Here is a 25721-nt window from a genome sequence, read left to right as displayed (position 1 = left end):
GGGGATGTGGCTCAGTGGTCTAGTGCCCCTGAGTTCAATCTCCAGAACCAAAAGAGAAACTGGGAATTGAACCCAAGCGCACTTTACCACTAAGCTATATCCCTAGCCCTTTATGTTTTGTTTTGTTTTGTTTTGGGAGACAGTCTTGCTAAATTGCCCAGATTGGCCTGATCTTGTGATCTTCCTGCTTTAATCTCCTGAGTAGCATCATCAGCATATACCCTGTTCTTGATTCTTTAGAGTGTTCTTGGCATCCTGTCTTATTGTGTGCATATTAATAGTTTATATTTCTTATTTTTCAGTCATAAGTTGATTTTTTTAAAGTTCTGCTTTAACCGTAACTTTTTCTTAGATCAGAACACTATTAACCATAAGGAAATTCTGCAGTCTCTTCTAGTTGTGAGCTTGCCTTTCAAGGGAATTTGATACATACCATAATGAAATTGCAGTGTATTAGTCCACATAGGTGTAAAACAAGGATCACCGTTTGGGGGTTAACACTTATGACATATTTAAATTACTTCTGAACTTTATCAGATTTATCCTTAATTTCCTTCTGTTTTATTAGACCTAGCCTAATGCATACAGTGTCATTCTTATTCAGAAACAAGTTTTAAAATTGTCTTTAAACTCAGCAGCACAAAATTCACCATATACTCCATTAGAAAAAGTCTAGGTGACTTTGCTTATTCACTCTGCTTGTTTTTAGCTTTGTTCATTTCTCAGATAGTATCTGCGTTCATCTGAAGAAACGGAAAGCAAACTATGATTACCATAATAGTGTGGGTCTTAAAATTCACTCTCCTCTAAACTCTTAGTTAAGAAAAATTTTTAATCATGTTTTCTTAACCTGTCATTTGGTTCAAGGATAGATTTCAGTGCTAGATTTGCCCTGATGATATATTACTAATATCTATTTCTTGTTGCTGAAAAAGAATTGGCATTTTAGCAGACTTTGTCTATCACCAGTATTATTTTTTTTTTACTTTCTGCTCTTATTTTGTGCCAAATATATTTTTACACAAATTTTCATGCCTTCCTGCTATGTCATGTTATTGTTAAATAATTATTAGTATCATAGTGGTTTATTCATAAACTTTAAACCTGGTGATATTTCAGTAACATTTGGTTTTTAATCAATATGTTGGGAAAAGGAAAAAAATCTTACTCTTTGACAAGATCTTAAAAGAATGTTAAGACACTTTATAAAGATACATGATACCATACTTGTACTTAAGAGAGGACATCAGAAAATAAAAAAGGGGAAAGGAAGATTCAGCCATGGCTAAAGTTGTGCTTGATATGAAGCCAACACACTAGGAACTAGACTCCAAACGGTTCTCGATGTTGTAGCCCTCCACCCACTCCCAACACAGGGAAGCCAGATAAAACAGTGCTGTCCATTAAATTTAAATTCCAGACAAACAACAAATAATTTTTAGTATAAGTATGTGCTATATTTTTATTTGCTAAATCTCGCAACCCTACTATAAAGAATAAAATGCAACCATTCTACTTATTGTTGCCTGACTAAGCAGCCTTAGCTAATATTTATTTCCTGAACCCTGGAAAGTATTTCACAGAGATCATTTGAAAACTTGAGCTATTAAAAGGTATAACTGACCTAATGGCCCTTAACTGTTTCTTTTTGAGATTTGCGTTTTTTCTAATGTGTTTGAGGAAAACGACCAAATATTCAAATTATTGTTATAGCCTTATATATCCTGCTAAATAGTCGGTTGACTTTGATGAGGATGAAAATAACCCAATCTCAAGAGAAACCTTGGTCTGCCTCAGGCAGCACAGGGGGAACCAGCTCCCGGCCAATCCTGCTGGACCAGCAGACATTCCAGGTAGCCCCGTCTGGAGGGATGGAGCAGTGGCCGCTACCTTTTCTGCTGCATCCTGCCCTTAGTCACACCCTGAGGAGTACACTCAGGAGGGCCTGGAATCTGTGGCTGCCTGCGCCTCCATCTTACAGTTCCCTAGACTTGAGTAAAGATAAATCCTGGCAGTTTGTAATTCTCATTAAAATATGTATCAGAGTAGTGTGGTCCTCAGAGGTTGGTCTCCTGCTCTCCTCATATTCATGTTGCAGAATTGTAGGCAGCCTCATTCTTTTTTTAAAACTGACCCTTTTGTATTTCTACCCTAAATACTGCTCTTTATCAACTAATCTTCCTCTGAAAGCTTTTCCTGACTCTTTATGTACCTCTGGACATTTGTGGAATTTTAATTGGATATAGTTAATTTGGCTTATTTTGATCTTTAAGGGAAAATGTCATTTTTCTTAAATTGCTTAAGTCACAAGTGATTATTTTTGTAAAATTTTGATTGTGATCTCTATACTTTATTTTTAATCCTTACTTCAGATATTGTTTTAAACTTACATTCCATTGTGGAATAGTATTGCCATATAACCCTGAAGAAAAATTAAATCAAATGTGCTCATAAGTTTTCTTTCTTTTCTTTCCGTCCCCCTTTCATTCTTACCTAACTTTGAACAGGTAATGGAGAGTGAAGAGTTCATGTTACTTCCAGCCAATCAACTCATTGATATCATATCTAGTGATGAGCTGAATGTTCGCAGTGAAGAGCAAGTATTCAATGCAGTGATGGCGTGGGTCAAGTACAGTATTCAAGAAAGACGCCCTCAGTTGCCCCAGGTAATACTAGAAACACTTCTCTAAACTGCTTTGTACCAGAAGAAACAGTATGCACTTGTCTTGCAAAAATGAAACCGTTGTTTTAGACTCCAAGACAGTTTACCTGTTTCCAAGGAAGTGTTTAGAAGCATTTGAGTGCTTATCATAGTGAACTTTTTACTTCTTTGCTTCCCTTCTATTTTGGACTCTACTTTTGAGCTATAACACGATTCAAAAATCTAAATTATATAAAATGAACAAAAAGCAAGGATGTTTTTCCGATAGCTTAGAAATCCTACCTTACCTTGAATAATAAATGGGTAAATTGGGGCAGGAATGATCACTTGTTATGACTATACAGTAGTCCCCTTTTATCTACAGGGGATACACTTCAAGATCAGCTAGATGCCTGAAACCTTCAAACCCTATGTATACTAATTTTTTTCCTATACATTGCATACCTGTGGTGAAGTTAAATTTATAAATTAGGCAATGTAGAAGATTAACAACAATAGTAACAATTACAGCAATATACTGTGATAATAGTTATTGAAAACTTATATTGAATTGTTTATTTCTGGAACTCTCCATTTAAAATTTTCTGCCAAGGTTGACTACCAGTAACTGAAACCACTGAAAGTGAAATTGCAGATAACAGGGGACTATTATATTCTTTAGTAATTAACAGAATATTTTTTCAGATTGTGAGTGAATTTGAGTACAGTTACAGATGAGCTTGTAACATTGTTAAAACCTAAAATAACATTCTAAAGTGATGTTAGTGTATTTCAGTCATTTCACATTACTGACTTGTTAGTTAGAATAAGTCATTTAGTTTTAGTGTTTGTGCCTGTCATCCTTCTTCCTTGTTTATCATGTTCAACTAGCTACCAAAATACTTTGAAGCAGAGTAGGGGAGCATGGGTCTTGTATTTCCTTGACAATCTTTTTTTTTTTTTTAATTTTTTATTGTTGGCTGTTCAAAACATTACATAGTTCTTGATATATCATATTTCACACTTTGATTCAAGTGGGTTATGAGCTCCCATTTTTACCCCATATACAGATTGCAGAATCACATCAGTTACACATCCATTGATTTACATATTGCCATACTAGTGTCTGTTGTGTTCTGCTGCCTTTCCTATCCTCTACTATCCCCCCTCCCCTCCCCTCCCCTCCCCTCCCCTCTTCTCTCTCTGCCCCCTCTACTGACATTCATTTGTCCCCCTTCTATTATTTTTCCCTTTCCCCTCACTTCCTCTTGTATGTACTTTTGTATAACTCTGAGGGTCTCCTTCCATTTCCATGCAATTTCCCTTCTCTCTCCCTTTCCCTCCCACCTCTCATCCCTGTTTAATGTTAATCTTCTTCTCATGCTCTTCGACCCTACTCTGTTCTTAGTTACTCTCCTTATACCAAAGAAGACATTTGGCATTTGTTTTTTAGGGATTGGCTAGCTTCACTTAGCATAATCCGCTCTAATGCCATCCATTTCCCTGTAAATTCTATGATTTTGTCCTTGACAATCTTATGGGTAGACTTCATGCCTTTAGTATTAATAGTATTTCTTATCTCATAGGTGCTACAGCATGTCCGTTTGCCCTTGCTTAGTCCCAAGTTCCTGGTGGGCACAGTAGGCTCTGATCCTCTCATTAAAAGTGATGAAGAATGCAGGTATGAGTGGCCCTAGAGGAGAAAAATAAACATTAATGTTTTCTTTTAATCTCCTATTGCTTCTAAAATGTTATATTTCTTAGTGCTGAAACCGGGGCGGTATTTAACAGGTTTTTCTTCTGGGCTAGGGTCAAGAGGAAGAGAATGAAGAAGAGAGGACTGAGCCTCCAGTATTCCATTCCGTTAGTTTTTTATGTGTGGTGCTTATTGGTGTAGAAGTGGCAATAAAGAGGTAGATTTCTAAGATTTTAATGCTAGCTTGACTTTGAAGAGGCAATCTCTGCTTTTTTCTCTTGAGATAAAGTGGACAATGCTGTTGACTCTGTGTTAGTGAGCACTCTTTCATTCCATCACATACGTCTTGTTGGGAAATAGGACCAGACTTGCTTTCTAAAACTATGGACAGAGTTAAAGAGTTAAAGACCAACTCCTAAAGTAACTTTGGAAAGATTTCCACTGGAGCTAGTTTCCAAACGTTTTTTGACTAAAACATAACGAAACAAAAAACTATTTTACTAGACTGTCTCTGTAACAGACACAAAATTTAACAAATTAATTTTCCAGTTTGAAATATCTTAAGATTTAGGTTCAAGTTTGAAACCATTAAAAATGAAATCATTTTTAATAATTTTTTTCCAATTATGAAGAATGTTCTAAATAGAAAGGTGAAAGAACAAGTCAGTACTCCTTAAAACTACACTCATCTCTGTGCCTCTCTTGGTGATTAAAGAAATTTGGGATTAACCCTAATTCTACAACAGAGGTAGGACATGCAAATTCACTGCATTTCTTCTATAATCCAAGGCCTGTTGTTTAACAGGAGATGCTACTGGGGATTTTAAGATATCTGTCTTTTAAATTTTAATTTTAATTAATTCCCCTAAATATTTGCAATAGCAAAAAAGGAAACCATATGAATTATATGCACTGAAATCTGAAGAAACAAAACAAAGCACTGATAACTCTCCTCCTTCGTTAAGCATAATCAGATTATTTTAATTCTGATGTAGAAATTTAACAATACTTGTGAGTTACTTTTAAAAGAGCCTTCCTGATATCTTAACCTCACAATTTACTAATTTTGTGACCTTGAGCAAGTTACTTTAACCTCTCTGTGCTACAGTTTCTTCATCCAGGAAGTAGATTAATAATAGTGTGTATTCTATAGGGCTGCTATAAAGATTAAATGAGTTAATATATATGAAGCATGTAAAATAGGGAGCAGCATGTTACTACATTGTTGTTACTATTAATTTTGCATTGGCTTTCTAAGTATTAGCCCTGTAGTGCTCTTTCTATACTGACTTAAAAACTGGCAATTAGGAGATCAAAGTCTTTCAAGTATGGAGCTTGAAAAAACTTTTGTCTTTTGGGGGTGTGTTTTTTTTTGTTTTTTTTTTTTTTTTTTTTGGTGTTTTGGTGCCAGAGATTGAACCCAGAGGGACTTTACCACTGAGCCATATCCCCAGCCTTTTTTATTTTTTCATTTTGAGACAGGGTCTGGCTAAGTTGCCTAGGTCCTTGCTAAATTGCCAAGGCTGACTTTGAACCTAGATCCTCCTACCTTAGCCTCCTAAGTCTCTGCGATTATAAGTGTGCACTGTTGCTCCTGGCCTTTTTGTTGTGTCAATTTTTGTTTTTAGAGTAGATAACTCAGAAGGAGCTTTAACAAAAGCTTATGTTGGAAAGTGCATTATTGAGTAATTCCTGGACTGGTCTGACAGGAATAAATTAACTCTTTGTAACATAAATAATAAGAGAAATCACAATATAGAGTATTTTAGGCAACACTTTAGTTAAAGAAGAAGAGAAGAACAGAATTTGCAATAAGAAGGCACTGCATTACATGAAGGACTCAAGTGAAATAAGTACATACACTAACAGTTTGTTTTAGAGTACTGTATTCACAAGCATAATTATCAGGTTCTTAAAGCAACTTAATTAGAAGAAATTTTTATTCATCTCACTGTGCTTGTTAAGATTAAATTATTCATATGATACCAGATAATAAATTAGTATTAAGTAACTCTAGACTATTTCTTTTTAGCAATCCAATATTTGACCCAGTTCTGTTACCTTAATTAATGTAGCAAGTATCTAGTGCCCCGGCTAATGTGCTGCTTTTCCAGTATTCTGCAGAATCTAATAAAACTCATTAGAAAGTAGTAACTATGCAAGCTGGTAATTGAGTTGTAATTTTTAGTTTTTCATAAGTTATTGTTGGCTGTAAGCATGTTGAGCTTTAGGCTAAATCTTCACTGAGATATTAAGTCATGATGGAAATCCGATGAATCCACAATTCATAGTGTGACTGGCATCACTGCTTCTATGTTTGTGCCAATTTAATATTGGCTGGCATTCATGATTTGATTTGATTTATGCTTGCTCCCTTTTGCCAATGTATATATTCCTAAACCATATTGGGACTTGAATGGCAATGTATTTTTCTACATTAGAATAAAGGCAAAATCTTTTTTCTACAGGGACTTGGTGGATGAGGCTAAAAACTACCTCCTGTTGCCTCAAGAACGACCACTAATGCAAGGACCACGGACAAGACCACGGAAACCTATCCGATGTGGAGAAGTACTCTTTGCAGGTTGGAATTTTAATATTCCCATAACTAAGTCAATTATTTTCCAATGTGACTTGAATAATTGTTTAGACACTTGTGATATCGACTGTACCTATTAAGTCATCAGGTAGCTTAACTCTAAACCCATAATACAACAGTGGTAGTCTCCCAAAGAGTGATGTATTTTTACTGGGCATGGTGACACACCTGTAATTCCAGCTACTTAGGAGATAGACAGGATGATGGCAAGTTCAAGGCCAGCCTGGGCAACTTAGCTAGACCATATCTCAAAAGAAAAAATAAAAAGGCCTGGGGCTATAGTTCAGGGGTAGAGAGCCCTGGGTTCAATCCCCAGTACTGAAGAAAAGAAAGAGTGTTCTATTTTTATACTTCTAAAAATATCATGAAGGTATGTTTCGTTAAAATGAGTCATATGCAAGCTGAGGTTGTGGCTCAGAGGTAGAGCACTTGCCTAGCATGAAGCATTGGGTTCAAACCTCAGCACCACACAAATAAAATAAAGATATTGTGTCCACCTATAACTAAAAAATAAATATTAAAAATTTTTTTAAAAATGAGTCACATGCATTAATTTATATACCAGTGTATGTATATCAACTCGTAATTTCATGGAGTTGCCAAACAACATCACCTAATATGACACAGACTCTTTCTTGGCTCTGTTATCCTACATTGAGCTCAAGACAGCATGCTATATTATTTTACTCCTTCTATCTGCCCCTGTCTTTGAGATCTTCCAATTTCATGTGCTTCAGTTCTGCCCTGCAGTCAGCTCCCTTACCCACCTGAATAACACGGAATAACAGCTTTCTTACTATCTATTACAACTTCTTACATGTTGAGTATCCTTTATCGAAAGTCAAAAAATGCTCCAAAGTCATGTCTGGACTCAAAACTATTTGTATTTTGGAGCACTTTCATATCTCAGATGTTCAGATTAAGGATGCTACGCTGGTGATCTATGCAAATACTTCAAAATCTGAAACACTTCTCGTCCCAAACATTTCATATAAGGGATGGATACTCAACCTGCACTCCAGAATTTTTTCAAATCCTGCTTCATCAAGCTGGCTGTAACTTATTATAGCCTTTTTTATTTAAGCTTCCAGATTTCAGTAATTCCATGCTCTTAGATATGGCCATTCTCTGATTCTGCTCTTCTTTTCATCAGAGAATTTTATGCAGTCTTTAGGTTATAATACCCTTTCCTTCCTTCCTTCCTTCCCCCTCCCCCTTGGCATTGGAGATTGAACCCAGGGGCTCTATTCCACTGAGCTACATCCCCAGCTTTTTTTATTTTTTATTTTAAGACCGAGTTTTGCTGAGTTGCTGAGCCTGACCTTGAACTTTTGATCCTCTTGCCCAGGTTGCTGGGATTATAGTTGTGCACTACAGACTGGGTGACTAGTTTTCTATTTGTGACTCTCCCTAATAAAATCTCAGTTGCCTCTTTTGATTACATCATGATGATTTTCTTTTTGTACTGTGGATTGAACTCAGAGGTGCTTAACCACTGAGTTACATCCCCAGCCCTTTTTGTATTTTATTTAGAGACAGGGTCTCACTGAGCTGCTTAGGGCCTCACTAAGTTGCTGAAGCTGGCTTTGAACTCGCAATCCTCCTGTGTCAGCCTCCTGAGGCACTGGGATTATAGGTGTGTGCCACCACGCCTGGCTACATCATGATGTTGATGAAGCTACATCCGCTTCACCTTCTTCAGAAGCCTGTTAAATTGGATCTGTTTCATGGTCTCATTGTTGGTTATTGCTGATTGGGTGTCTGGTTCCTCCACTGTATTATCATTAAGTACTGAGGTCAAGGACCATTTCTAATTCGTTCTCATAATTTCCAGATTGCATTTTGGACTTGTCAGAGTAGGCACTCACTGAAGAATAACTGAACATGAGGAACTCTAGTAAGAAATTAGCCCTGATCCTTCAAAAGTATTGGAAAAAGAAAAACCAAAGCCACGTTCTAGCAGTAATTTATGAATTCACTTATAAATGAAAGATGGCCTGTTTTTGTAGGTTTGTGGGGTTTTTTGCAGTGCTGCAGTCAGATAACCTACTTTTAAATAACACATTTTTTTCTCACTATATAAGTAATGTGCAAGTAGTATAGAAATTTTGATTAGCACAGAAAATATAAAGCAGGAAAACAAAATCATCTGTCACCTTTCTTACACTAGTCAGGTTTCATTTGTAGAAAAGAGCCATTAGCTCTTTTCCTTTACCACCAGTATAGATTTTCTAAACTCTATTTTTTTTTTTTTTTAATACTGGAGATTAAACCCAGGGGTGTTTTATCACTGATTTTTTTTGAGACCAGATCTTGTTGTGTTGCTAAGGGTCTTCTTGCTAAGTTGCCCAGGCTGGCCTCAAACTTTGCAGTCCTCCTGCTGCAGCCTTCTGAGACACTGGAATTATAGGTGTACACCACCAAGCTCAGCCTGAACTCTTTTTTTTTTTTTTTTTTTTTTTTTTTTGGTACCAGGGATTGAACCCAGGAAGCCACATCCCCAGCCCTTTTTTTATATCTATATTTTATTTAGAGACAGGGTCTCACTAAGTTGCCGAGACTGGCTTGGAACTCGTGAACCTCCTGCCTCAGCCTCCCAAGCCACTGGGATTACAGGTGTGTGCCACGCCCAGCTCAACTCTGTTCTTACCAACACTGTTCAACATAATTTTAGATCTGGACCCATATGTCTGTAATGTTCAGTTTGTTTTGGTTTTTATTTTTATTTTTTTAATCTTTGAAATGCCAAGTCACTAATTTTCACATATCCTTGGAAAGTGGAATCCATCTTTCTTCATCACTCTGTGGAAATAAACACTGGAAGCCTAAGAGCAAATGTGTAATCTCAGTAGTTTTTGACTCAGGAGCCTTTTACATCCTATTGATGTCTTTGTTTCTGGCTTTTCCTCTTATTTTCTCCTAGTCTTATTGACATCTGTCAATTTTCAGTTGCCTTCTTTAACACTTTTTGACCAAATCTTTGTGAAGTGCTTCTTGTTAGTCAACATCTCATATGTATAAAACTGTATATCCCCCTTCCCCAGGGTTTTTTCTTCAGTATGCTGCTTAACACAAATTGAGAGTTCCAAGAGAGGGACTTGGATTTTGCTAGCTACAGTGTATAAGTCTCCTTGGGCTACCATAACAAAGTGTCATAGCCTAGGTGGCTTAAATAATAGAAATTTATTTTCTCACAGTTCTTGAAACTGGAAGTCTAAAATCAAAGTGTGGGCAGGGTTGGCTTCTGCTGAGGCCTCTCTCTTCAGCTTGCAGAGGGTGTCTTCTGTCTCCTTTTCACATGGCCTTTTCTCTGTGTGCAAAGGTAAAAAGAGAACTCTGATGTCCCTTCCTCCTACGTGTACACCAGTTCTAGCAGATAAAGGACTCACTCACATGACCTCATTTAACCTCAGTAACTTCCTGAAAGGCCCTGTGTCCAAATACAGTGGTCATGGGGCTTTGGCATCAACTTGTGAATTTCGAAGGACAGTCCGTAACACCAGTTATGACATCAGTTGCTGCCTTGGAAATCATAATGCACAGATGAATTGCCAGAAGGCAGTGGAATTTAACAAACATTTTCTTGCTTTCCTAAGTCACATGAAAGATTTAAATTTGGTTTCCTAAAGGCCTATTTTTCCCTTTGGTATTGAACATCACCATTTATGAAATATTTATTTGGTTTGGAGCAGTATAAAGCATTGAACAGCTGTTAGGCTATTTGATAGGTCTCAAGTATTGTAAACCCTCACATTTCCAGTCTGACTTTAGTTTAGAGTTAAGAATGCTTTCCCTGATACTGAAATTCCTGGTATATATTTAGTTACAGAATTCAAACTTAACAAATTGTTATTCAAAAAACTTGCTGTGATTTAGTATTAGTTGTATATTCTGATTTAAATGAAAGCATAATAAAGTAAAATTTGTGTATCACATTGAAATTTGAACTTTAAAAAGTGAATTTTTAGATTTATCTTGAAGATGACTAGGAACATTATTGCCTTAGTAGTCTGACTCAGGAATTTACCCAAGACCCTAAGAAACAAGTCATTTTCAAAGGTTTAGAGGTTACAATACCATGACACTTTATTTTTTAAGAATCCAGCTCTTATTTTGGATTGAAATAGAGATGATTTAAAAGAAAAACATGTTAAGCTAGGCATAGTGATACACACCGACAATCTCAGAACCTCAGGAGACTAAGGCAAGAGGATCATAACCAACCTCAGCAACTTAGTGAGGCCCTGAGCAACTTAATGAAACCCTGACTCAAAAAATAAAGAAGGGAGCTGGGGCTGTAGATCAATGGCAGAGCACTTGCTTCGCATGTATGAGGCACTGGGTTTGATCCTTAGCACCACATAAAAATAAACAAATAAAATAAAGGCATTCTGTCCATCTACAACTCCAAAACAAAATTAGTTGTTAAAAAAAAAAAAAAGGTACAGGATGTGATTCAGTGGTAGAGCATCCCCAGGTTCAATCCCTGATTGAAAGAAAAAAAAAAAAAGCAAATTAAGCTTGCCTACCATAACTCTACCTTTTTTTAAGGGTCCTTTAGAGGAGCTTCATGGAACTCCGTTTGAAACTGTTATTCTGAACACTACCTACTCTATTAATATGTTCAGTTTGCCATAACAAAATATTGGGTAATTTAAACAAAAAGAAATTTATTTTCTTACAGTTGTAAAGTGGAAATCCACGACCAAGGTCCAAGCCAACTGTCCTATGGCTGTAATCTACATTTTAATCTGCTTTTAGTTAGTCCATGCTTTAGGTCCCAGTGAGGCTAGCAGGGATATATTCTGCCTTTAGGACAGGTACTCTCTTAACCTTCTTTCCTTCCCAGTTGGTGGTTGGTGCAGTGGAGATGCCATTTCCAGTGTTGAACGATATGATCCTCAGACCAATGAATGGCGAATGGTAGCTTCAATGAGCAAAAGGCGATGTGGAGTTGGGGTCAGTGTTCTTGATGACCTATTATATGCAGTAGGAGGCCACGATGGATCCTCTTACCTAAATAGTGTTGAAAGGTGAGTGAGGCTAATTTGAAATATTTTCATTTTAGATATCAATCCAGATGTGACTTTACTGTTTCACTGTGGCACCAGTTAGCAACCTAGACCACTTAGCATGACATACAAGTCCTTTATAACTCACTTCCCCCTGCTTGTCCAGCTTCTCATTGTCATCGCTGTTCTCTGCACGTGCTACTGCAGACCCAGCAAGTTCCCTGAAGTCCTTTGGGTGTGCTGTGTTTTTCATACCTTTTCCCTACAAGTAGGCATGCTCTCCTTTCTTCCCCAGAAAATCTCTGTCCCTTAAGGACTTAGAAATCCTTCAAAAACTCAACTGTTTCTTTCTACATAAAATTTTCTCTAACTATACAGAAGAGTTATTCATTCCTCTGCTCCTCCATGAGTGTTTTAAACATGCGTGTACATATCACACATGCTGTAATTGTGTGTTGAAACGTCTGTTCCCGTTTCCACGTGTCACAATGCCTAGCACACGGAAAGCTGTGTTTGAGTAGCTTCTTGTTCTCACACACCTTTTTTTCATTCTACCATGTTGATTTATTGTGGTTTTTTATATTTACATAATACATCTATGAAACCCTGTAGCATATATAAGCTGGGGCGGAATGGGACAGAGGACTCCGTTGAATGGGGCAGGGTTGCAGGGAAGAACTCTTAAAAATAAATTGATGAATAAAAGAAATCAGAGTAGAAAAAATTGAATATTTATAACTTAACAGTTAAGCCTGTGCAGGTCAAAATATATAGAATGTAATACAAAGGCAAAGGTAAATGAATGTTAGCTTATATTAATTCATACAACTTGTTACCTGCATTTGAAAATAAGACAGATGAAAAATGAACCCTGTGTTTAAATCAAGAAGGTATACAACAATGAGCAACAAAACAGAAAGAAAAAAAATAATGAGGAGAAAATATTAACAAAATTGAAAAAATTAAAATTGAGAGAATTAGGGCTGGGGTTGTGGCTCAGTGGTTTAGCACTTGCCTCACACATGTGAGGCACTAGGTTTGATCCTCAGCACCACATAGAAATAAATTAATTAACTAAAGGTATTGTGTCCATCTACAACTAAAAATAACTTTTAAAAATTGAAATTACTATTGGCTGGGCATGGTGGCACACGCCTGTAATCCCAGCAGTTTAGGAGGCTGAGACAAGAGGATCACGGGTTTAAAGCCAGCCTCGGCAAAGGCTAGGCACTAAGTAACTCAGTGAGACCCTGTCTCTAAATAAAATACAAAATAGGGCTGGGGATGTGGCTCAGTGGTTGAGTGTCCCTGAGTTCAAACCAAAAAAATAAAATTAAAATTAAATTGAGATAACTGTAAAAAAGAGCAATTTGATAGTTTGGGGTTTAGTTTATTTTGTTTTTGTGTTACTAGGGATAAAAGCAAGGGCCTTCAAGTTCTCTACCACTGAACTACACCTCCAGCCTAATATTTATTGTTTTTCATAGCAAAAATGTCAAACAGCCTAAGATTCAGTAAGAATTCCTACTGATGTTAGTAGGAATATGATTAAAAAATGGATGGCACATACTGTATAGTTCAGGGGCTGAGATTGTGGCTCAGTGGCAGAGCGCTTGCCTGGCACTTATGAGGTGCTGGGTTCAATCCTCAGCACCACATAAAAATAAATAAATAAAATAAAGGTATTTATAAAAAAAATAAAATAGTTCAAAGGAAAAATTCTAGAGTTATATTAGCATAATAGATGTCAAAAATTATTGAGAGAAAAAAATAGTGCTTACTATGTGGTATTATTTTATGTAAAAAAATGCTTGTGCATAAAGAAATACATATGTAGGTACATATTTGCGTTTTTAAGAGCATTTTACTGGAAAGTCTTGAAGATATGTGCCAGTTCAAACTGGATAGAGAACAGATTTCAGGTGGAACTCCGGGGATTGTAGCTTTATCAATAACATTCTGATTTTTCAAAAAAGAAAATATACTCATATGTAACTTGTTTAAGTAAAAATAAATTTCAGAAAATAAAAATATAAATTAGATTTTCAAATGCTTCAATTATTAATCCACCCCATATTTTGGGGAAAGAATATATAAATCCTTTGATTTGAAATATGTAAACATAGCCAAGCTTCCATTATGCAGTATAAGCTCTGCTCTTGATATGTTCTTTACAGATATGACCCCAAAACAAACCAATGGAGCAGTGATGTGGCCCCTACAAGCACCTGCAGGACCAGCGTGGGGGTGGCAGTCCTCGGAGGCTTCCTATATGCTGTGGGGGGCCAGGATGGTGTGTCTTGCCTCAACATTGTTGAGAGGTAATTTTTTTTTAAAGTCACTTTCAATTAAAAAAAAGAAAAAAACAATTACAGCTGAATTTAGGACACTGATAGATCCACTATTTAGTAGATTTCCCATACGCTTTCAGGAAAATGTTTAAGTCTGGAAAGATGAAAGACATAAAAAAGATTTTTAAATTTTATGTTTAATCAACAAATTATATAAGTTCATGTTGAACAACATGATGTTTTAAAATATGTTTACCATGTAGAAGACCTAAGTCAAGCTGACTGACAACGTATTACCCCAAATACTTACCATGTTTCATGGTGAATGTACTTAAAATTTCACAGCAGTTTTGAAGCATACAGTATATTATTATGAACTGTAGTCACCATTATTGAACATTAAGTCTCTTGAACTTATTCCTGAAATTTTGCATCTTTTGACTGCATCTTCCCAATGCTCCCAACCCCCCACCCAGCCCAGCAGAGAATAGAGCACATTCTACTTTCTGCTTCTGAGTTAGACTTTCTTTTAGATTTCACATACAAGTAAACTTGTATAGAATTTGTTTTTCTTTGCCTGGTTTATTTCACATAATATAATGTCCTCCAAGTTCAACCATGTTGTCACAAATGACAAGACTTTTATTAAGAATAAATGCTTGGGCTGGGGATGTGGCTCAAGCAGTAGTGCACTCGCCTGGCATGCGTGCAGCCTGGGTTCAATCCTCAGCACCAAATACAAACAAAGATGTTGTGTCTGCCGAAAACTAAAAAATAAATATTAAAAAAAAATTTAAAAAAGAATAAATGCTGGGTGCTGGGGATGTGGCTCAAGTGGTAGCGCGCTCGCCTAGCATGCTTGAGGCACTGGGTTCGATTCTCAGCACCACATAAAAATAAAATAAAGATATTGTGTCCGCCTAAAACTAAAAAATAAATATTAAAAAAAAAAAAAAGAATAAATCCTGGGGCTGGGGTTGTGGCTCAGAGGAAGAGCACTTGCCTAGCGTGCGTGAGGCACTGGTTCAATCCTCAGCATCACATAAAAATAAAATCAAGGTATGTGTCCACCTACAACTAAAAAATAAATATTAAAAAAAAGGATAAATGCTATTGCATGTGTGGTAATATGATTTTTTATATTATTGTAATTTAAATATCCAGTATATCTTAGTGTTATTTCAGACCTTATGGAAACAGCTTCACTCAGTAAGAACATGTACACATCCTGGTCTCTGTCACCATAGGTATGACCCAAAGGAGAACAAGTGGACTCGGGTAGCGTCAATGAGTACCAGAAGACTCGGCGTGGCCGTGGCCGTGTTGGGAGGGTTCTTGTATGCCGTAGGTGGCTCTGATGGGACATCTCCACTCAACACAGGTTAGTCCCTCCCAGAGGCCTTCTGGTTCCCCCCAAATAGCACATATCCCTGAGGAGACTCCCCCTATTGAAGGTCCAAGTTATGCTGCAGTTTACTAGGAAAATGTTTTCTCTTCCTTCTAGGAGGATGCAGCTCTTAGCTCCTTCTGCATCCATACTCTTGTATACATTCCTGAAGTGTTTCTTTCTCCCTCGGCTTTGCAAACTGATGAAAATTTATAATGAATTAAAACTCCTTTCTGAAAAATTATTTTCACCTCCCCCCACCACAGTCTCCACCTCTCAAAAAAAAAAAAAAAAAAGAGAGAGAAAGAGAAAAGAATAATATTACAGTCTGAGAATAAATAAATAAAATTTTAGAACCAGAAACTTTGTGTGTCGTCCTTTCTATTTAGAAGCAGTGGGCGTCTTTGCCTAAGGATATTGCCAGTGGCACTCTCTTCAGACCCCGATCACGATCACGATCACGTAGCTTGTCCTCTGTTGGGTGGCTTAAACTATAGGAGGCTATAAGCAAAGGAGGCTGTCTATGCCAAAATAATGAGTAGTGAATGGCATTTATGGCTCCTGTAGTCCGTCCCCTCTGTAAAGGTCAGAAGAGCAAGGCTGAGGCTACCATTGCTAATTAATTATAGCCAAAACGAGAGCTGGAGTATCGTGGAGTATCGTGACTCCAGCACGTGCCCTTTCCACTGTAACACACCTGAGGACGCTAGTCTGACGAGAACAGATGTGGTTTTGTCCAAAGTCCACAAATCCTATTCAGAAGCAAGTATCAAATTGCTTCTTGGAAATAAGTGTTATCACTGTTTCAGGAAAACTTGCATGAGAGGAAGCGGTTGAGTGGTCACATCTTGGTCTTTCTTTTCCCTGCAGTGGAGCGCTACAATCCTCAGGAAAACAGATGGCACACCATAGCCCCTATGGGGACCCGGCGGAAACACCTGGGCTGTGCAGTGTATCAGGACATGATTTATGCCGTGGGAGGGAGAGATGACACCACAGAGCTCAGCAGTGCTGAGAGATACAACCCCAGAACTAACCAGTGGTCTCCGGTGGTGGCCATGACATCCCGCCGCAGTGGAGTAAGTGTCCAGCTGCCAGGAGATTGGAGCTGTGGAAACCAGGCACCAGGGGAGCACTGTGATAAGGGCGCGCTGGTCTGTGAATCCACTGTGCTGCCACAGGGGGGAGGTGACCTGCAGATGTTAAGTCTTCAGCTGCGTCACCCGATGCTGTGGGTGCTTTAAGACAAAATGATGCCTGCTGATTTTATACTAGAAAAAATTCTTTTGATTGCTTTCAACTCTAATAATTATCTTATATCCATTCATTTCTTTTATTAGATAATTAGTTTCTTCTGATTTACTTTGAATCAGGTCATTCTCTGGAAGGCATTTGCCTTTATTACTACTACCTCCTCTAATTTAAGATCCGTTAGAGCTCAGTATTCTTACATAACATTTCTAGCCAGTAGTCCAAAAATTTACATACATTACTATGCAGATATTTAGGCAAAAATGTATCTGCCCCACCCCCCACTAGTCTCCATAGCTGGTTTGAATCAGTCCCACCCAGAGGAGAGGCCAGATCTGGCTGGCCCATGTCATGCTGTAAACCATTAATGACCTCTGGCTACATGCAGCTTCCAGAGTGGAGTACCCAATTCACCCACCCTGGAGCCAGGTGCAGTGGTGCACGCTTGCAATCCCAGCAACTTGGGAGGCTGAGGCAGAAGATTACAAGCTTAAGGCCAGCCTGGGCAACTTAGTAAGACCCTGTCTCAAAATAAAATAGCCCAGTGGTAGAGTGCCCCTTGGTTTAGTTCCCAGCACCAAAAAAAAAAAAATAGAATTCATCCATCCTGGAACATTTGGCTTACTGAAATGTAACCCACATGTAATGACCATGTCAGGAGTCCATCACTATAGGACACAGCCATAAGAGAAAGGACTGGAGACTCCACAATCTGAGGATGAAATGAATGAATTCAAGTTTGCAGAGATCAAGGACCACAGTGGGAGGTGTCAACAAGTCAAAGCATTCACATGTGGCTTTTCATTGCTGGTAACAGCTTCTTAGTCACATTCCTGTTATTTTCACTGCTATATCCTGTTGACCATATTTTCCCTCATTTAGCGAGCCTTTATTAAGTGCTCACTGTGCTGAGGAAGCGGGCTTCTCTTCAAGGAACTCCTAATTTAGGGAAGGAAATTGAAAGGTTTGCTGCCGACTGTAATAAGCCAATGCAGCAGCCACAGTGGCGTGCTGTTGGAGAGCATGGCAGGAGATGCCTCGGGTTGTGTGGAAATGCATCCGAGTGGGCGGGTAGTGAAGCGCCCAGGGACAGTCCACATAGGCTGGGTCATGAAGAAAGAGTAAGGTTTTCCAGGAGGTACAGAAACACCAGTCAAGAAATGACATGTGCAAAACCACGGAGGTATAGAAATGTACTTAAAGAGACCATCAGTTAATCCAGTATTTCTGCAGCATGAGTCGTGAAGAGGAAGAAGGGGACAGTATAGGAGGCTAGACATACAGTGGCCTACAATGGGTTCTTGAAAGGCCTGAGTCACATAGTAAGGACTTCAAACTTATTTTTAGGGGGGAGGGATGCTTAGAAAGTTTTTGTTTTAGGAGGCAGAGGTAGGAGGATTCCAAATTAGAGTCTAGCCTCAGCAACATATCAAGACCCTGTCTCAAAACTAAATTTTAAAAAGACCTGGAACGCAGTGGTCGGGTGCCCCCATTTCAGTCCGCAGCACTGTGAAAGGGAATCTTAGTAGCAGTGTAGAAAGTGCGTTAGAGCTGGCGGGTACCAGAGGAAGTTAGCAGTTCAGGCCTTAGTGCTTTCTTCTAATGAACGTTTCTTCTAAAATTTAAGAAATATGTTTTGGATTCTATAAATATTGTAATTGAATATATAATTTTATGGTTCCCATATTTCACAGATATTCATTGTTACTCTTTTCCTCTGTGTTCAAGTGAACCAGGATGTAAAACCATAAAGAACTAAAGAGATCAATGTAGAAGCAGGGCTGACATCTCCCAGTAATTGTCTAGCTCTTCAGCAGCCACTATGCTCTCGTTCTGTAGGTGGGCCTGGCCGTGGTCAATGGACAACTTATGGCCGTGGGAGGTTTTGATGGCACAACCTACCTGAAGACCATCGAAGTGTTTGACCCCGATGCCAATACCTGGAGGTAAACCTAGGCTGTGCGCAGTTCTGCTCACTCTGACTCTGACTTGAAATCCTTGAAACTGGGATGGTCAGGGCTTTGAAATACCCGCCGTTGTACTCTAAAGAGGGCTGAAGCCCAGCATGGTGGCTCACACCTGTGATCCCAGTGGCTCCAGCGGGAGGCAGAGGCAGGAGGATCATGAGTTCAAAGCCAACCTCAGCAAAAAGCAAGGCTCTAAGCAACTCAGTGAGACACTGTCTCTAAATAAAATACAAAAGAGAGGATGGGGCTCAGTGGTCGAGTATACCTAAATTCAATTGCCAGTACCCCCCCCAAAAAAAACGAATCTGATAGAGGCTCTAAAATGCCAAATTGTCTTAGATATTATAAGAACTCAAATTTGTAAGAGTTAGTTCTCAGACTTAATAAAAAATATTTTTTAACTAAAATTCTAATTCTTCCAAGAACTGGGTGTGGTAGTATATACCTGTGATCCCAATTAAGCAAGACCCTGTCTCAAAATTTAAAAAGGACCGGTGAAGTAGTTCAGTGTTAGAGCACCCCTGGGTTCAATCCCCAGCACCACACAAAAAATAAATAAATAAAATAGAAATAAATTAGTCTTCCAAGAAAACAAATTCACCTTCCAAGCAATTAAGGGTTCTCTTCTCCACAAATTGAACTTCCTTGCCTCAGCAAATTTTAAAGTTCCCAGCTCAGTGACTGAGGCAGAACATCAAACAGGGTGACGAGTATGAACGTGAGGTCTCAGACAGCACACTCCGGGAGGTTCTCAGGTCCATCCTGAGATACAAGCTGAACTCATCTCAGAGGCCATTCCCACTGGGTCCCAGCGAATCACTTCATAATGTGGAGCCTGCAACTAACCACCAAGTTTTTTCCTCTCCCCATTGGATCAACTAATACATTCACCGAGTTGTTCCCAGTCTTCACCTCGGGAATATCTTACAGATGTTTAAATAACTTGCTTTATCTGCATGGCTCTCGCAGCTCTGTGTGCCTAAAGTACTAAAGCCAGCCTGCGACACTGGAGTATTTTGTGCTCCAAAACCTCATATTTTCACCACCCTGTTCATTGAAGATTTACTGAGTATTCCAGGCCCTGGGGATCCAAAGGTGAACAAAAAGAAGTTCATTGCCCTCCTGGAGCCAGCCTGTGCTCAGGCCAGCTGGGCTCACAGGAGGTGGAAGTGCAGGTGAGCAGGAGAGTGGGGCATTCGGAAGCTAGGGAGGAGTCTGCTGCCAAGGGCCATCGAGGGCCTCGCTGACAAGGAAACATTCTGGCAAAACCTACTACAAGTTAAAGGCTGCAGGTTTTCATGAATGGAAGCCTCCTTCTCCTGGGATTCTTCCATATAGAGTGTTGTATTTTTTGTAAGAATTTGTGAGTAAGAATAATTTGGGAAAATAGCCAAATTTACTTTTGCTACTTAATCAGGTGTAATCCAATTTATATAAGGACTTGCTGCTCAGTAACCACCACTAGAGTTGTAACATGATGATATCATATTCATGAAATCGTGGAGGGTCGTCTGTAGAGAGATTAATGTCTAAATTTTTGCAGTTATAAATGCCCATCTTAAAACCAGTTTCACCTCCCTGCTAACTGAGGATCTGGCGTTGTCCGTGAAAGTCTGTAGTGTTGAAGATGATCTTGTTCACCTCCTGGCTGCCAACACTCTTTGCTTGACTCTAGTTGTGTTCTCTTCAGGATTTGAGAAGAGTCAAAAGAGTGCATGGAAGACAAAGAGATAAAAGGAAACCACTGAGGAAGGCTAGGCAAAGGGAATGGGATAGGAAAGTCAACGTAACAGGGCAAAGTTAGACACAAAGCTACAGGGCAGACAGAAGATTCTCTGTCATTGTTGGGTTTGTATTTTTAACTTTTTATGTACAATTTTTAGAAGCCATTGTAGTTGTAGAGTTGTAACGTTCTGATGCACAAAGTAAATATGGTGCTCTTGACTCTTTAAAGAGCCCGTGAATGAGAGCTTTTCAGTCAGTGTCTGAAATAATTCTGCTCCTTGCCAGTGCTCAACTCTGGCTTCGAATCTTTGGAAGAGTTGTATGAAGCTGGAAATAATAGTTGTGGTGTAAAACATAGACATGTGTTTGACTTGTGGTTATAGTAGAAACAGTGCTTTTCCCAGCTAGAAAATCTGATTTTGTTTCTATCTTTGCAGGTTATATGGCGGGATGAATTACCGTCGGCTAGGAGGGGGTGTAGGAGTTATTAAAATGACACATTGTGAATCCCATATATGGTGAATATGTAGAAGACTGTCTTGAACCTGCTTCTCTGTATTCTGGAGAGCTCTGACTTTGAAGCTTTGTACAGCTTGAGAAAACATTAGAACAAATTTTATTCTTTGCCGGTGCCTCAACATATGGGAATGCAACTCTGATGACAGTGCTTCACCTGCAAGATGCCACCTTTGCACAATAATTTCCAACTCTGTGCAGAAGAATATTTATTTTTGGTTTTAACTTATCATGGTGTTTTGGTTTGGGGGTGTTTGGGGCTTTGGTTTTTTGTTTTTGTTTTTTACTTATCCTTCCTCCCAAGAAAAGAAGACAACGACTACAGTTCCAAGCTTGCTTTGATTTTTAAGGTATTAACTTAATTTTGAAAATACAAATACTGATAAGGGCAGAAGGGCTATTATGGTCTGGTGGTCGTATGTACTGGACACTCCATCCATGTCCTCCACCACTTACCAGGACTCCGGTGACAGAGATGGGAATGCACAGTGTGTGAACTACTCGTCATTCTCATACTCAGCACCACAAGACTTGAAAATCTAAGATAAAAAGGAAACATCTCATTAAATAGTGCAATTCAGAAGGAACATTAAATCATCAAAAGCAGGAGTCTAATGCGACAGTCTTCATCAGTGGAAGCTTTCACCTTATTTCCTTCTAAATGAACTCGTTTTCAACTCTAGTTACTAAAGTCCTTTTTACCATAATATTCTCATGGAGTTTCTGCTAGACCTATACTTTGATCAGTGCCTCTTATAAAAATGGGAATGCATCTCATTTGCTGTCTTGAGACCCCCCAACCACATGCAGCTCTGCCAGAGTTTTCACTCACAGACTTGCCAGTGGAAGCCACTTCCCTTGCTGTTTCCTCATTGCTGCCCAGGATGGCAGGGAGAAATGTCCTCTCCCCAGCACTGAATTCTGTTGTGTAATTTACCCTTGATACTCAGGCCTGGTGAAGCTGAGGCTTACCTTTAATAACGGCCTCCAAAGGAATGAAGTCTTCAGTTCACGTAATCAACTGAGACATTTTATCAATATCTGGGTTCTTTTATGCAAACTATACATCATTAGCTTCACTCTATAAGGCCACTGTTAACTATTTCTCTCAAATTGCATTTTCTGGTGAAAAAGTTAAAATTTTTAAGGAAATAAATGATATTCAGTGGTTAAAGTTTTTTTTTCCCTCATTATATTCATAGACCAATTTTTTCAATTATTTTGCAGGAAAACCTTTGAATAAGACTTTAACCGCACACTGGGCATGGTGGTGCGCGTCTGTAATCCCAGCTACTCGAGAGGCTGAGGCAGGAGGATTGCAAGTTGGAGGCCAGCCTGGGCAACTTAGCAAGACCCTGTCTCAAAATAAAAAGGGCTGTGGATGTGGCTCAGTGGTGGAATGCTTGCCTGGTGCAAGGTCCTGGGTTCAGTCACCAACACCCACAGCAAAAAAAAAAAAAAAAAGACTTTAACCACAACCAGAAGGAATAACCTTTGCTTTCTCCTCTACAATAAAAGAATAATCTTCACTTTCTCCCCTACAGTAAAAAGTTTGGCAACTTTTGTGTTTACATTTAAAGATCATTTGCACCTTTTTCAAGGAAAAAAAAGTATTTGGTAAACAATTGTTTACATATATCATTTATGCTTTTTTCTAGCATGTATAACTTTTTTAAATAAAGGTAGTATTTACCATAAATTCTAATGATTGCTTTTTAATGCTTGTAGTACCTTTGCAATTTAATTTGGGTTTTCTATTTCTTTATCATTTGTATTACTTTTATGTAAAGTTGGTTATGAGACCTTAAACTTGAAAGAACAAAGAGGTTGCCAGCTAGAATTAGCACTTATTATATATTTTATATTACCTGATCTATAAATATATTTTAGAGCCATACAGTTTTAAGTTAAAAAGACATTTAATCCAAACCGATCTATTACGTTGATCTAAATCTGAACACCAAGTAAGTCTACCTAAAATTAAATAGTCAACTAATGACAGAACTGACATTAGATCCCCACCCCATCTCTCTATATGCCCCCCTGCCACTACAAGCCTACCAGGAACATGGCCTGGAACAAAATAAGTCATTAGACTGCTGTAGTGTGGATCTAAAATTTCCCCAGCCCCTGGTACTAGTTGAAGGTGTAGGACCAAATTGGAGGAAATTAGGTCACTGGAGGTATGCTTTTGAAGGGGATATTGGGACCCTACCTCCCTCCTCTCTTCTCCATGTGGTAAACAGCCATCTTCACTATATGCTCCTGCATTCTATGTCTCAACCGGCCAACCGTCCATGGACTGAAACCCCAAGCCAATTATAATAAACCTTTCCTTGTTTTAGGTTGATTACCTCAGCTAATTTGTCACAATAACAGAAAGGTAATACAGACTATAAGTAGTATTTAAGTTAGTCTGGCTAAACATTTTTAAACTAAAAACTTATGAGATCCTTACTATAGTACATCATTATCATTCTTCAAAGAAAAATCATGTATTTTTCAAGACTTTATGATTGTATATATTTGAGGAAAAGGAAAAAAATGATAAAAGGAACATAGTTCTCTCCTTTAGAAAGTTCCCCGTGGAAGCAATTAATATGGCAGTGATTCAAGGGTGGAGAGAATTGGAGAATCACAGCCTGCAGATAATATTTTTTAACCACCAAAGAAGAGGATGCTCTGGAACAAGCTATGAGAGTTGGGGTAGAGTCTTAGAAACTTTGGTAGGAAACAGATGGGAAAAGGAAACAAAACTGGGATGAGGAAAGAAGTACAAGAAAGAAAAGAGACAAAAAACAGAAGGCAAAAATGGTGCTTCCTGGCCGTGTTAAGTAGTTTTGACGACTGGCTTTTAAGTTGAAGGCTCTTCTATTCTGGAAATGATTGATATGAGGGGCCCCAAGAAATGACAAAACTCTTCAATCAAATTGTCTCATTGATTTTTAGTATTTTAGTTATTTAGCCACTTAAGTTAGGAACTTAGATTCTTTTATTTGTATTGTGTGTGGTGCAATTGGACCTAGAGCCTCGTGTGTGCCAGGAAGCATTCTACCACTGTGCTACATCCCCAGATTCTCTTAAATGTAAAGAAATGGTATTTATTGTACTAACATTAAGTATTTCAGGTTATTCCAGTAACAGTGACCTGTGATTCTTATCCTAGAAAGATGTGTAAGAACGTTTCATTAGGTTTCAATTCCTAGAACAGATTTGCAGTGTGATTTTAGATCAAGATCTGGACTTCTGCTAAACAAGAAGAGTCCTTTTCTTCTAAAAGCTTACAGTTGCAAAACTAAGGTTGATCAAGCCTCTAAATCAGTGGTTCTCAAAGTGTGGTCTAAAGACCCTTAAAGTTCCCAAGATTCTTTGATGAAAGAATCCATGAGTCAAAACTATCTTCTTAATAATACTAAGACATGTTTGCCTTTTTTTATTGTGGTGATATTTGATGGTGCAAAAGCAATACTAGGTGAGACTGCTGGAGCCTTAGCACAAATCAAGGCAGTGGCACCAAACTGTATAATTAATTATAGTATCCTTCTAAGTGCAAGATAGACCAATAGATCTTATAGGAACAGTATGATATGGTTTCAGATTTCAACAGACACTTGTCAAGTTTTGATAGACATCCTTATCCAAAGTACATGTATGAAGACATGAATTGGGTGTCATAACACATTATATACAAATAGAGATATGAAAAATTGTATATATGTGTAATATATATGTGTAAAAATATATACAACATATGTATATATTTGTTATATAAATATATATATATATATGCATATATATTTACACATACAAATATGTGTAAAAATTGTATATATGTGTAATAAGAATTGTAATGCATTCCTCTGTCATTTTTTTTTAAAAATCAATTAAAAATTTTTAAAAAATAAAAAAAGAATATCCATAATTGTCAGGAAAGCTATTAAAATACTCCCTGTTCTAACTTCATGTTTGTGTGAGCCACGCTTTCTTCATATACTTCACCAAAGTAATACATTGCAAAAGATTGAATGCAGAAACAGATATGAGAACCCAATTGCCTTCTTTTAGGCCAGAAATTACTGGGATGTGTTAAAAAAAAAAAAAGTAAAAGAATGTAACATCACTAATTTTGTTTTTGAAAAAATCATTTAAAAATGTTAATATGTAGTAAGTTTAATTTTTAATTTTTTAATTTCTCAGTTTTAAATTCTAATATATAGACATCACTAGATATAATCCTCATAACCAAAAGCTCTTTTAGAATCCTCAGTAGTTTTTGAGACTATAAAAGGATCTCAGTGAAAAACTGTTTGAGAACTACTGCTCAAAATCTTCCAGTTTATAGGGAATAGAGGAGTGAGTTAACATCATAGGAATTCAATGAACAAAATCTAGAATGTGGGAAACTTTACAAATGATCAGTTTCTCTTAAAAATAAATGAGTTTTTGTAAAAAAAAAAAAAAGTGGAGAGTATGAAAAAAGAATGTGTGACTCATAGCATCTAATGCAGTGTACAAACCTTATTTGGATAATGTTTCAAGCAAATCAATAACAAAAATTTTTGAGTTAAAGAAAATTTCTTTCTGGGTATTTGACATTCAAGGATTACTGAAAAATATTTTCAGGAATGATAGTATT

The 25721-nt window shown here is 37.8% G+C and overlaps 1 protein-coding gene across 5 annotated transcripts in view; it reads left to right on the top strand.

The window, feature by feature from the left end:
• The window catches only part of Klhl20 (kelch like family member 20), a 38388-nt gene extending 15604 nt beyond the window's left edge, over positions 1-22784 (top strand). For 4 of the 5 annotated variants that reach the window (XM_046430255.2, XM_046430252.2, XM_046430256.2 and 1 more), the window contains 9 exons: positions 2508-2666; positions 4228-4322; positions 6806-6921; positions 11786-11969; positions 14126-14269; positions 15487-15620; positions 16497-16705; positions 18717-18823; positions 21007-22784. In XM_046430255.2, coding sequence (XP_046286211.1) covers positions 2508-2666; positions 4228-4322; positions 6806-6921; positions 11786-11969; positions 14126-14269; positions 15487-15620; positions 16497-16705; positions 18717-18823; positions 21007-21091 — 1233 coding nt within the window. In that variant the 3' untranslated portion in view covers positions 21092-22784. The remainder of the gene's footprint in view (positions 1-2507; positions 2667-4227; positions 4323-6805; positions 6922-11785; positions 11970-14125; positions 14270-15486; positions 15621-16496; positions 16706-18716; positions 18824-21006) is intronic. The other variant, XR_006848782.2, reaches the window with a different exon arrangement.
• The last annotated feature ends 2937 nt before the right edge of the window (positions 22785-25721 follow it).

The sequence above is a fragment of the Marmota monax genome, unplaced genomic scaffold (assembly GCF_021218885.2).
Source record: "Marmota monax isolate L192 unplaced genomic scaffold, Marmota_monax_Labrador192_F-V1.1 WCK01_AAM20220418_F8-fsc00055, whole genome shotgun sequence".
Taxonomy (NCBI): Eukaryota; Metazoa; Chordata; class Mammalia; order Rodentia; family Sciuridae; genus Marmota; species Marmota monax.
Note: the sequence above shows the minus strand (reverse complement) of the source record. Positions and strands in the feature narration are given on the sequence as shown.